Genomic DNA, 12,765 nt, shown 5'->3' with positions numbered 1-12,765 from the left:
TTTTTGGAATAACTGGGTTGTCCTGCATTTGCGTGCTCACCTTATTAACCGGCACATCGTGTTGTTTTAAAATCTGTGGACTTATCAGTGTCATTTTGTGCCTTAAATAGGCATTACAATTTTTATAGCTGGCCGGAAAATATTGATTGGCCACCTTTTCCAATTTCCTGCCGTACTCTGGCGGCACTGCATACCAGGTTTTTGGGGCACCAAAGTGCAAATAATTTATGGAATACAGATCCATATCTTCGGTGTGCCAAGCAAATGTGGTCTTCCACATGCCGAAGTACAGATAGGCCGTGTTGACACCATCAATTTGTATGCCATAGTCTTCGTTGACATAGTCGAGTATGGTGCCCAAACGATTTATGTTCCAACTCTAGTTTGGGGAAAAGTGAGAGAAAAAGAGAGAGACAAAACTTTTTAGAGAACACGACGAATATGGTGAACGGAGACGGGAGAGTTGAATGAAAAAAACCGAGAGAGATAGGGATTTATCTGTCAGGCTGAAAATGCATATCGAAAGGGGGGGGTTTATGGGAAATCTGCCGGTTAGTCTTACAGAATGGCGATCTCCTTGGGAAATCTGGATTTATCTGTCAGGATGAATATCGAAAGGAAATCTGTAATTCAGGTGGAAAATTTTTGGAAATATGCTATTTAGCCTCACAGAATGGCGATTTCCTTGAGGAAATCTGCAGACCAACCTCACTGAATACTCATTTCCTTGGGAAATCGGTAATTCAGCTTGGCTGAATGAGGATTTTTATAGAAAATCGGAAATTTTTAGTAGCTGAATGGCGATTTCCTTGAAAAATCTGGATTTATCTGTCAGGCTGGAAATGCATATCGAAAGGAAATCTGCAATTCAGGGGGTATTTTTTGGAGATATGCCATTTAGCCTCACAGAATGGCGATTTCCTTGGGAAATCTGCATATCAACCTCACTGAATAGTCATTTCCTGGGGAAATCTGTAGTTCAGCTTGACTTAATTAGGATTTTTATAGAAAATCGGAAATTTTTACTAACTGAATGGCGATTTCCTTGGGAAATCAGGATTTATCTGTCAGGCTGAAAATGCATATCGAAAGGAAATCTACAATTCAGGGGGAATTTTTTGGAAATATGCTATTTAGCCTCACAGAATGGCGATTTCCTTGAGGAAATCTGCATACCAACCTCACTGAATAGTAATTTCCTGGGGAAATCTGTAATTCAGCTTGGCTGAATGAGGATTTTTATAGAAAATCGGAAATTTTTAATAGCTGATTGGCGATTTCCTTGGGAAATCTGGATTTATCTGTCAGGTTGAAAATGCATATCGAAAGGAAATCTGGAATTCAGGGGGTATTTTTTTGAAATATGGCATTTAGCCTCACAGAATGGCGGTTTCCTTGGGAAATCTGCATATCAACCTCACTGAATAGCCATTTCCTGGGGATATCTGTAATTCAGCTTGTCTGAATGAGGATTTTTATAGAAAATCGGAAATTTTTAATAGCTGAATGGCGACTACCATTGAAAAAACTGAAATTTAGCTTAGCTGAACGACGATTTTCATAGGAAACCTAGATCCCAATTTCCATCCCAATTTTAGCTTAGCTGAACGACGATTTTCATAGGAAACCTCCATCGAAACCTGGTCGAATGACAATTTCTTTGGAAAATCTGCAATTAAGCCTGGCTGAATAATCAGATCCTTTAAGAATTTTCAATCTCAATTGGCTGAATGACAATTTCTATGGGAAATCAGCTATGCATAGCCAAGTTAAGTGATTTTTGCATCTCAGCCTTGTGAAATAGTAAAAACCCCATATCTTTCCTCCGTTCTTCCATCCAACACTCTCTGAGTTTTGGGGGGCGCGCCACACCAACTTACATCTTGATCGGGATCTGTTATGCTCCCACTAACATCCGCCCCATATATGGGCGCTACATATGTGATATTTTTCCAATATTTTCGCTCCAAATCTTCATAATCGAAATGTTTGGGTGGACAGTAGCGTTCAGTGTTGGCCAAGTCACGAAATTGTTTAACAGTCAGCGGTTTCTTTTGTATATTGATCTGTTGATAGAGACCCTGTTTGCCGGTCACCACTTGGCATATGGGTGCGGGAATTGTGATTTTCAATGCATCCAAATCTTCATAGCCCTGTTTGCGTGGTATCCACTCGGGTGGCGGTACCACTTTGGCCAAACCGGCTTTGTGTGCACCCTGAGATTCCATGTAGGCTATGTATTTGGGAAAGTCTTTGAACTCTTCCCATGACGGCCGAAAGACCATTATTCGCGGTATATCCGAGGTGTTCGATGACATTTTTGTTGTTGTTTTTTTTTTTTGTAGAAATTATTTCTGTTTCCTTTTGTTGTGTTTTTTTTTTTTGTATTTTAAAAGGAATACATGTAATTACACATTTAATCTGGAAGCGAGAGAGAGAGAGAGAAAAAAATCATATAGAGAATGGGAGATCTTTCATAAGAGATTTGACATCTGTGTGCTTCTTCTTTTTTGATGACCCAGAGACGCGGCAAGACCAAACGAAGTATTTTTTATAAAATTTTCAAAAAAAATGTGGAGAATCGGAATTAGTAGGAAAACTCCAGGCGTTCAAGAGTTACGATAAAATTATATTTTGGCATGGCTGCATAAAATTTTCCTTGGGAAAACTTCATTTCAGCCCTTCTAAATTGGGTTTTCCTTGGGACAACATCATTTCAGCTCTTCTAAATTGGGTTTTCCATGGGAAAACTTTATTTCAGCCATTTTAAATTGGGTTTTCCATGGAAAAACTTCATTTCAGCCCTTCTAAATTGGATTTTCCATGGGAATACTTCAAGTCAGCTGCCCAGCTGAATGGGATTTTCCATAGGAAAACTTCATTTCAGCCCTTCTATATTCGGTTTTCCATGGGAAAACTTCAAGTCAGACCGGCTGAATAGGGGTTTCCGTAGGAAAATTTCAATTCATAGCGGATAAATTGAGTTTTCCGTAGAAAAGCTTCAATTCCGTCCCAGCGGAATTGGGTTTTCCATGGCAAAACTTTAACACAGCTCAGCTGAACTCTATTTTCCATAAGAAATCTTTCATTTCAGCCCGTCTAAATTGCGATTTTCATGGGAAAACTACATTTCAGGCCGTCTAAATTGGTTTTTCCATGGGAAAACCTCTATTCACCCAACACTTTTATAAGAAATTTTCATCTTTTTCGTAATTGTCTTAAAAATAATGGATTTCTTTTTGAAGAGAAAAAATGCATTTGAGACAGCTGAAAGGAGAGAAAATGCACTCTCGCGCTCTTTGTCTACTCTCAGGTAGACTTCGGTTTTTTCTTCTCTTGGAAATAATTAAAAGGCATTATCTAATTTTTTCTTTGGTTCTGAAACATTTACACAGCATGTAATTTTAGAAGACTTTTGTTGGGCTGCAGCTGTTCCTTTTACGCCTTCTGTTAGAGAGAGAGATCAGACGGGCGTATTGAGAAATTGAGCTGCAGCTGTTCCTTTCGTTAATGATGACGGCGACCTTTTTTGTTCTCATAACACAATGCACGACAGGCAACTGCGATCGTAGCCAGTGGATTAGGCTAGACAAACATACATTGTTGTTGTTGTTCTTGTGGCTTGTAAAAACAACAACAAACCCGGCTGCATTTATGAAAAGAGGATTAGAAGTTGCAAAGCAGGGACAGATGTAAATGTTGCTGTTGCTTTGAGAGGCTCGGGGAAAAAAACAGAGAAACACTGAATCAAAAGAAGAGAATTTTCGAAACACTTCAAATACCTAGATGACTCATGCGAATTGTATAAAAATTCTTATTTTTACGCCCTTTAACCGCCCACACACACACACACACACACATACAAACGTAGATAAATCTTCAAGTAATACTCCTTGTAAATGACTTAAATGCCCCAAAGGAACCAGCCGAGGATGTTGACTAAAGGCCATGAATCATTGCGCGAAGGAGATGGAGAGAGAAAAAAGTAATAAATCATCAAAGGCAATGTCGTAAAGTAAAGAAATAAGGACGAATTAAAGATATTTTAAGGATAAATGAAAAGAGAACGAAATTTACTACGATAACCGTTAAAATGGTCGCACACACACACACACGCACGCACAACATGGATACCAAGCAGATACCGCGAGTGTGTGTCATTTACCAACAAAACAAAAAAAGGATCAAGGAACAACAACAAAATTTTATAAATAAAACTTGTACGTTACGCCGTCAGACCAGAAAATACATAAAAGCGAACGCAAACGCACACAAAAACAAAACACATTCCTATTGAATGTGTGTGCGTGTGTCTACAACAACATAAGGAACAACAAGGATAATTCGCTACGCAGAAAACTGTACCCAACCACCACTACTACCCGGTCGACGGTCGGTTGGTCGTTCGTTAGTTCGGTTGGCTGGCTGGCTGTTTCGTTTTTATGTTCATTTCTTTTCAAATAACAATGATTTTTCTATGTTCATGACGAATGGCAGGCAAGAAAGACGACACAAAAGGGAGAAGCGAAAAATACAATTAATTTAAATTCGCATACAATGCAGAAAACGGGCATCACATGAGATGGGAGAGGGAGAAACAGAAAGAGAGAGATGCAGCAATGTAAAGAGAATTGTAATCCAAGGGTAGAGTTGCCAGATTGTTTGCAACTGAAATACATATGCGAAAATAAAAGCATAGGTTTTTTTTAAATAAAATAGAATTTAATTATGAGAAATTGAGAATTTTCTTAAAAAAATATAATTGTGACCGACTGAATTGAAGATATTCTGAAGAAACTAATTACGAAGTTTTTTTAAGGAAGACAATTTAAATTATGAGAAATTGAAACTTTTTTTTAGGAAAACTCAATAGAGACGTGCTTAATTGATGATTGCAATTAGGCAGAATTGAAAATTTGTAACAGAAAAGCCAATTCAGACCGGATAAAATTGTGGTTTTCTAAAGAAATTTTAAACCAAGTTGAGCTGAATTAAAGATTTTGTAAAGGAAAAACAATTCCCCCTTATTAAAATAACGAATTATAATAGAAACCCCAAGTCAACAGGGCTGAATTAAAGAGTTTTTTTTTTTCAAATAAGGTTTAGTTTAGAATTTAGAATTTGTAAAGAAATTACAATTCGGTCGGTTTGAGTTAAAGGGGTCCAATTCTCGTATGCGATATTAAAAAAAATCGACCGAAATTATTTGAAGAAGTAAATTTTAATTTGATTTAATTGAAAATTTCCGTAGAAACAAATTGATACCCAGTAGTTCTTAACAAATACCCAGTAGTTCTTAACCAAATTTTATTTTTTTCGACCTAAAATGCCAATATAGAAATAAAATGCAATCAAAATTTTTCCGATACCGAATTCGAATGTAGCTTTGAAGTTTTCCAATGGAAAATCCAGCCAGAACATACAATTTTGACGACCAGAGATAAAAAATTTCTAAAGAAACATCAAATAAGACGTACGCCAATTCCGATACCGAATTCGAATGTAGCTTCTGCAGGATTGGATTGAATTTTTCCAAAGAAAATCCTGCCAGAAAACACAATTTCGACGACTTGACATAAAGATTTTCTAAAGAAACATCAAATTAGACGTACGTAATAGGAGGTTTTCATAGTGCTGAATTAGATAGATATTCTATAGAAGCCCCAATTCAGATTCAGTTAAGCTGACCTGAAGATTTTCTTTAGATAACCAAATTTTGCTGGGGTAAATCGAAAATTTTCTAAAGAAACCCCAATTCAGCCGGACTAAATTCAAGTTGTTCTAGAAAATCCAATTCAGCCGGGCAAAATTAAACAATTTCTGAAGAGAACAACTGAGCTGAATTTGAGATTTTTTAATGGACCGCCCTTTAGACAGGCGGAATTGTATAATTTTTAATGATACCACATTTCTGAATATTTGAATTCTTTGGAAAATCTTAAATCCTAGTCAGCTTAATTTCAGTTTTTTGGAATATGATTAGTTTAGCTTAGCTGAATTCAAAACTTCTTCACAAAAATGCCATTTTTCCATAACAAAAAAGAGGGTTCTGGTCTAATTTTGTAATTCAGCTAAACCAAGTGGGGCTAAATAGAGACAAACATTGATATAGATAAAAATAATTATATTTTGTAGAGATATAGTCCAATTTATTAAAGTATTTCTCATAGAAAGAAAACATTACAATATAGCTAAGCTGCCATCACGTTTTAGCCATGAAAATGCAATTTCTTGTTGAAAATGTGACATTGTCTGGCAAAACTAATATTGAGCTTAGTTGAATTGGTTTTATTACGAAAGAATTGCATGTTGGGCTCACGTAAATCATAATTCATAAATGTTTAATGTTTCAATCGCAAATCTTCAAAAACTTTGACTTTACCTGCTAAAACTACAGGTGAATTAGATTAAATGTAAATTAAAATACGATTTTCTTTCTGAAACATGTTATTTTGGGTTTTGAATATTTTTTCTTTCTTCATAATAATTTGCTTTTATATTATTCTTATGCTTTCCATTGATTTTCTATGTATTTTAAGTTAAAATTAACCTTACTTAACGTTACGTTAAGTCTACGTGACTTATGTGAATGTGTTATATATCGTTGCGAATATTTCTATTCCCATTGCAATAATTTTCTTTTCCATTTTCCATTGATTTTCTATGCATTTTAACGTCATTTGCATTTTACGTTAAGTCTACGTTATTTATATTTTTTTTTAATTTTTGATTGAGAATATTTTTTCTTCATCATAATCATTTTCTTTTATATTTTCCATAGATTTTTATATTTCTCAATAAAATTCAACGTTACATCCTGCTTACGCAACTTATTTAAATGTGTAATTTTTTGTTGTGAGTGTTGTTTTTCTTCATCATAATCATTTTCTTTTATATTTCCCATATCTTTCAAGTTAAAATGAACGTTACTTAACGTTACATCAAGTCTACGTGACTTATTGTATGAGTAACTAGAGTTTTTAATTCCAACTTGAATTGTCAACACACAAAATGGCAGACATTTGCAAAAAAAAAACATAACGTAGAGAAGCCAACATAATATGGCAACATTACCACACAACACCACACCAAACGGATGTGAGAGAGAGAGAGAGAGAACGGGAGCGAGAGAAAACCATAACACGATTCATGAATGTAGTAGTACCGTTAGCACAAACGAAACCAAACCAAACAAAAAACAATTATATAGTAGATATACAAAAAGGAAATAAAGTATATGATGGAGGGAGAGTAGGAAGAAGAAGAGCAAGTATAATAGAGTATAGCAATAAAAATGATAAACACTCACACAAATTTGCCAGGAGAGCGAGGGGGATTTGGATGTTTTTGTAGTAGTATTATCGATAGATATATCCTTTGGTTTATGACGAAGACGACAAAGACAAAAATATATGTGTGTATTTGTCTGTATGTCTGTCTCGTAGTGATGATGACTGATATTTGCTTTTGCAGAATGCAGTTTTTTGTTGTTGTTGTTTAATTTGAAAGATTTATGGCAATTGTTGTTATTGTTGCCGATTTATTGCACATTTTTTGTTTTTGTTAATTTTGAAATTTTCACTATTCATCATCAGTAATAATGAGGAGTTCTCTTGGCATTTGTATGCGCCATTTTTGTTGGCCACAAAAAATTTTCTTTCTTTTGCTTTGTTAGTTATGCTGTTTTGCGTTTTATGCTGCTCTTAGACAAGGAGCAAGATTCACAACGTAAGGCGAGGTTTATAAATTGCTATTAACGGCTGAAATTCTCATTGAAACGGAGAAGAACGTTTATGGAATGGGAGAATCAAGTCAATTTATTGCACCAGGACTTAAAATTTTTTCAATTTGGTTTTTGGGAATCCTTTCACTTTATTCTGTTATCCTTTAGAATTTTCTTTGGTTATTTTGTGATATATTATTTAATAAAAAAACTATTTTTTTTTGGTTTAATCCTTGGTAATGTTGTCCTGCAACATTTGTGGCAAATATCCTGATTTTTATTATCCTTTGTGTTCAGGTTTAATATTTGTGCACTAGTCGGGGTTTTTTTTTTAATATCAAATCTACAAGACACGTTTTAAGGTTTTTTCTTCTTCTTTTCTAGTATTTAAAAAAAACTTATATTTGGTATGCTGCTGCTGTTGTTGTTTGTGTGTATAGGTGTTTGTTTTTTAAATTAAATTTTTAGTTCTTGGCTGGCTTACAAAAAAAGTTTATGCGTTACGTGTATTGTAGCGAGGCTACGTGCCTGAGATCTGAGCGTAAACTAAAATTTGAAATCCTGGCGTCACTGTTACAGAGTCCTATGAAGAGTAGCTGGCTACACACATGCGAACACAACCATATATACACACACAAACACATTTGGCTATGGTATACCAAAAGATAGTCAGGCACAAAAAGGAAACTGTGATAACCAAACAAGGAGAGCTCTCTCTCGACAGAAATACACACACACATATACAACTGACTCTCTCTCTCTGCGACATTGTTATTTGGTTAGTCATGTGCATGAAGAAGAACGTAAAACGAACTACTGATGTTGTTTTTTTTGTTGTAAAGGACCCAAAACAAGGTTTTATGGTCATTATCCTTTGCAACCTATACATATAGACACACACACATATATACATAAATTGTACGAATGTGTGTGTGTATGTGTCTGTATGGCATATGCACCAACAATTAAGCCAGTGATTCACAATATTTCAAGTCTCTCTCTCATTCGCTCTCTGTTAAGAGAAACTCTCTTGAATTGAAATTTGGTTTTGGGAAAACATCTTTTTATAAGTTTTTTTTATTTTCTTTCACAAAACAAATCCAGAAAAATATGTAAATAGAAAAACGACAACAACAACGACAACAAGACCATAGTATTTATGTTAAATTAAAGTCATGTAAATATTTGTCTACGAAGGCTACTGGCTTTTAGCTCTCCTCAAGAGAGAGGATGACTATTTTGGTTTTGGACTAAATTAATATTTGTTTATTTCGAATTTCACAAGGAAATATGATCGGAATACCTATGAAATGTAAATAAAATAAAAACAAAATCTCAAATTTCCATAAAAAAAAACTCTATTTAGCTGAGCAGACATAGAGGAGATGTCCTTTGAAAATCCCCCAGGAAAACTTAAAGCTGAATAACCATATTTCGCCAAGAACACTCCGGCTGAGTTGAAGTTTGTCCAGAAAACTCTATTCAGCCGGGCCTGAAGCGAAGTTTCAAAATCTTTATTCAGCCAGGCCGGAACGAAGTTTTCCTAAAGAAAACTCTATTCAGCCAGGCCGAAACGGAGTTTTCCTAAAGAAAACTCCTTTCAGAGTATTCCTTAGGAAAACTTCGATCCAACCCGGCTGAAGTTTTCCTAAAGAAAAATCTATTCAGCCGGGGCCGAGTCGAAGTTTTCCTAAAGAAAACTATATTAAGCCCGGGGCTGAATCGAAGTTCCCCTAAAGTTCTATTCAGCCCGGGCTGAATTGAAACTTTCGTTAAGAAAATTTTATTCAGACGGGGCTGAATCAAAGTTTCCCTCCAGCCATGCTGATTTTCCATTGGAAAACTTTAAATCTCCCCTTGGAATCCTGTTTCGAAATTCAAATATTTTGATAAGTTTTCGATCCGACGAAGCTGAGTTTGCTTTTCTATAGGAAATTTTCAATTTCATTTCAATATTTCATTTAAGATGATTATCTTCAAATGATTAATTTATCGCCTTTACGGGGTGAGATGAAAAAACTGCAACCAATTTCGGACTACTGTCATTTCTAAGCCACTCGTCCGGCAGCTGTTAAAATTATTCCAGTGACAGCTCATTATATTTTTTACAAGCGTACCAAAGTATTTAAGTGAGAATTTTCCAGAAAAAAAGTTATTCGTGATGGAACTCAAGCGGATAGTGTGATTTCTTTATATTTGGCAGGGAAACCACAAGTGGCTATAGCACCTCAGCATTTAAATGTTAATAAATCTTTTGTGTATCGTATGGTTACCGTGATACTGGTAGCGTAGCCCGACATATGTCAAGGAAGTGGACGGAAGAAACCACAGCAACATCAGCAGAAATGCTTCGAAAAATAAAGAAGCGACTTGATCGAAATCCGCGTCGCAGTGGCCGAAACATGGCTTGGCTCGTAATATTCCATTCGGCAAATATTGAAAAATGAGTTCGGGGTAAAGCCATTGAAATTCCAAAAAGAGCAAGAACTTACACCGCAACAGAAAGAAAATAGACGCAGACTCAAAAGAGCTAAAGAGTTGCTTCGCTTGGCCGAAAGTGGTGAGCAGCCGAATTTGGTTGTCTCCGATGAGAAAACAATCGTTGTCCAGCTGTTTGTAAACAAACAAAATGATCGCCGTGTTTACTTGCCAAAGAGGTCAGCTGAAAATGTGCACCTTCGGTTGGCCACAAAAACTCAAGCGCCGGCCATGGTGGTGGTGTGGGCCACCATAACAGCCGATGGTCGCTCTCCAATCGTAATAATCGACCGTGGCATCAGAATAAATGCCGAATATTATCGCGAAAATATTCTGGAGGGTGTATTAACGCCTTGGGCACGCAAACATTTTGGCCGCAGACCTTGGACATTCCAACAGGACTCCAGGCACCATCGCACTCAGAGCACGCGCCACCCAAGAATGCTTACAAAATGAGGTTCCTCGCTTCATTTACAGCACGCAGTGGCCACTAAAATATCCGAATACCAATCCGTTGTGTCTGGATTATTTTGGAAAGCAAGGTTGGCATTAAAAAATACCAAAGTGTCGATCACCTCAAGCCAGCGATACGCCGGAAATGGCCCAAAATACCGCAGAGCAACATTCGCGGGCAGCATGTGACTCATTTCATTGGCCGTTTGAAGGCCATAATTCGTGCCAAAGGTGACCAATTCGTACAAATCTAAACTTATTCTGAAATTTGGCGCTATTTCCGATATTTTTGCTTTCATTCAATAAAATTTAAAAAATTGAATAAAAAACAAAATACCGCAGAGCAACATTCGCGGGCAGTGTGTGACGGCTTCATTGGCCGTTTAAAGGCCATAATTCATGCCAAAGGTGACCAATTCGAACAAATCTAAACTTTATCTAAAATTTGATTCTATATCCGACATTTTTTTTGCTTTCATTCAATAAAATTAAAAAAAAAAAAAACAAGTGAAAAAACATTAAGTTCGGCCGGGCCAAACTTTTAATACCCTCCACCTTAGGGTAAAGGAAACATTAGAAGAAATGTGGAAAAAAAAACATTAAAATGCCGAATATCGGGAGGTATCGTTATATGAGGGCTATACCAAATCATGGACCTACACATGCAATGTTTCGCCAACGGAGCTAGAACCCATTATGACCAAAAAATACCAATTTTTAGACAAATCCGTGAAAAAATGTGGCAAAAATAATCAAAATACCGAATATCGGGAGGTACCTTTATATGGGGGCTATACCACAACGTGGACCTATACATGCAATGTTTTGCCACACGCTCAGGGACCCGTTATGACCTACAAATACCAATTTCCAGACAAATCCGTGAAAAAATGTGGCAAAAATCATCAAAATACCGAATATCGGGAGGTACCTTTATATGGGGGTTATACCAAATCGTGGACCTATACATGCAATGTTTTGCCACACGTACAGGGACCCGTTATGACCTACAAATACCAATTTTCAGACAAATCCGTAAAAAAAATGTGGCAAAAATCATCAAAATACCGAATATCGGGAGGTACCGTTATATGGGGGCTATACCAAATCGTGGACCCATCCATGCAATGTTTCGCTATCGGAGCTGGAACCCATTATGACCAACAAATACCAATTTTTAGACAAACTCGTGAAAAAATGTGGCCAAAATAATCAAAATACCGAATATCGGGAGGTAGCTTAATATGGGGGCTATATTAAAACGTGGACCTATACATGCAATGTTTTGCCACACGTACAGGGACCCGTTATGACCTACAAATACCAATTTTCAGACAAATCCGTGAAAAAATGTGGCAAAAATCATCAAATTATCGAATATCGGGAGGTACCGTTATATGGGGACTATATTAAAACGTGGACCCATCCATGCAATGTTTCGCTATCGGAGCTGGAACCCATTATGACCAACAAATACCAATTTTTAGACAAACTCGTGAAAAAATGTGGCCAAAATAATCAAAATACCGAATATCGGGAGGTAGCTTAATATGGGGGCTATATTAAAACGTGGACCTATACATGGAATGTTTTGCCACACGTACAGGGACCCGTTATGACCTACAAATACCAATTTTCAGACAAATCCGTAAAAAAAATGTGGCAAAAATCATCAAAATACCGAACATCGGGAGGTACCGTTATATGGGGACTATAGCAGAACGTGGACCGATATATCTCATTTTCAATACCAACCATCCTAGACACAATACAAATTGATCTGCAAAATTTTGACGCTCTACGTCAAATAATGTGGTCTGTATCGTGATTTCAACAGACAGACAGACAGACGGACAGACAGACAGACAGACGGACAGAACAGACGGACATCGTTAAATCGACATAGAATTTTATGCTGATTATGAATATTTATACTTTATGGGGTCTACGACGAATATTTAAGGATGTTACAAACGGAATGACAAAGTTAATATACCCTCCTTTCTAAGGTGGAGGGTATAAAAATGTAAAAACTATTGCGTTTGACTTTGTTGCAGTGTTTTTTTTTTATCTCACCCTGTATATGCACATATGAATAACTCAAATTTCCT

At 36.4% G+C, this 12,765-nt stretch overlaps 1 protein-coding gene across 6 annotated transcripts in view; it reads right to left on the bottom strand.

Moving 5' to 3' along the window:
* The window catches only part of LOC101897367 (uncharacterized), a 69,422-nt gene that overhangs the window by 21,664 nt on the left and 34,993 nt on the right, over window positions 1-12,765 (bottom strand). For all 6 annotated transcript variants that reach the window (XM_059126274.1, XM_059126273.1, XM_059126272.1 and 3 more), the window contains exons 2-3: window positions 1,881-2,421; window positions 41-379 (exon numbers count right to left, since the gene is read on the bottom strand). In XM_059126274.1, coding sequence (XP_058982257.1) covers window positions 41-379; window positions 1,881-2,318 — 777 coding nt within the window. In that variant the 5' untranslated portion in view covers window positions 2,319-2,421. The remainder of the gene's footprint in view (window positions 1-40; window positions 380-1,880; window positions 2,422-12,765) is intronic.

Source organism: Musca domestica, unplaced genomic scaffold (genome assembly GCF_030504385.1).
Source record: "Musca domestica strain aabys unplaced genomic scaffold, Musca_domestica.polishedcontigs.V.1.1 37, whole genome shotgun sequence".
Lineage (NCBI taxonomy): Eukaryota > Metazoa > Arthropoda > Insecta > Diptera > Muscidae > Musca > Musca domestica.
This window is presented reverse-complemented; position numbering and strand designations above follow the sequence as displayed.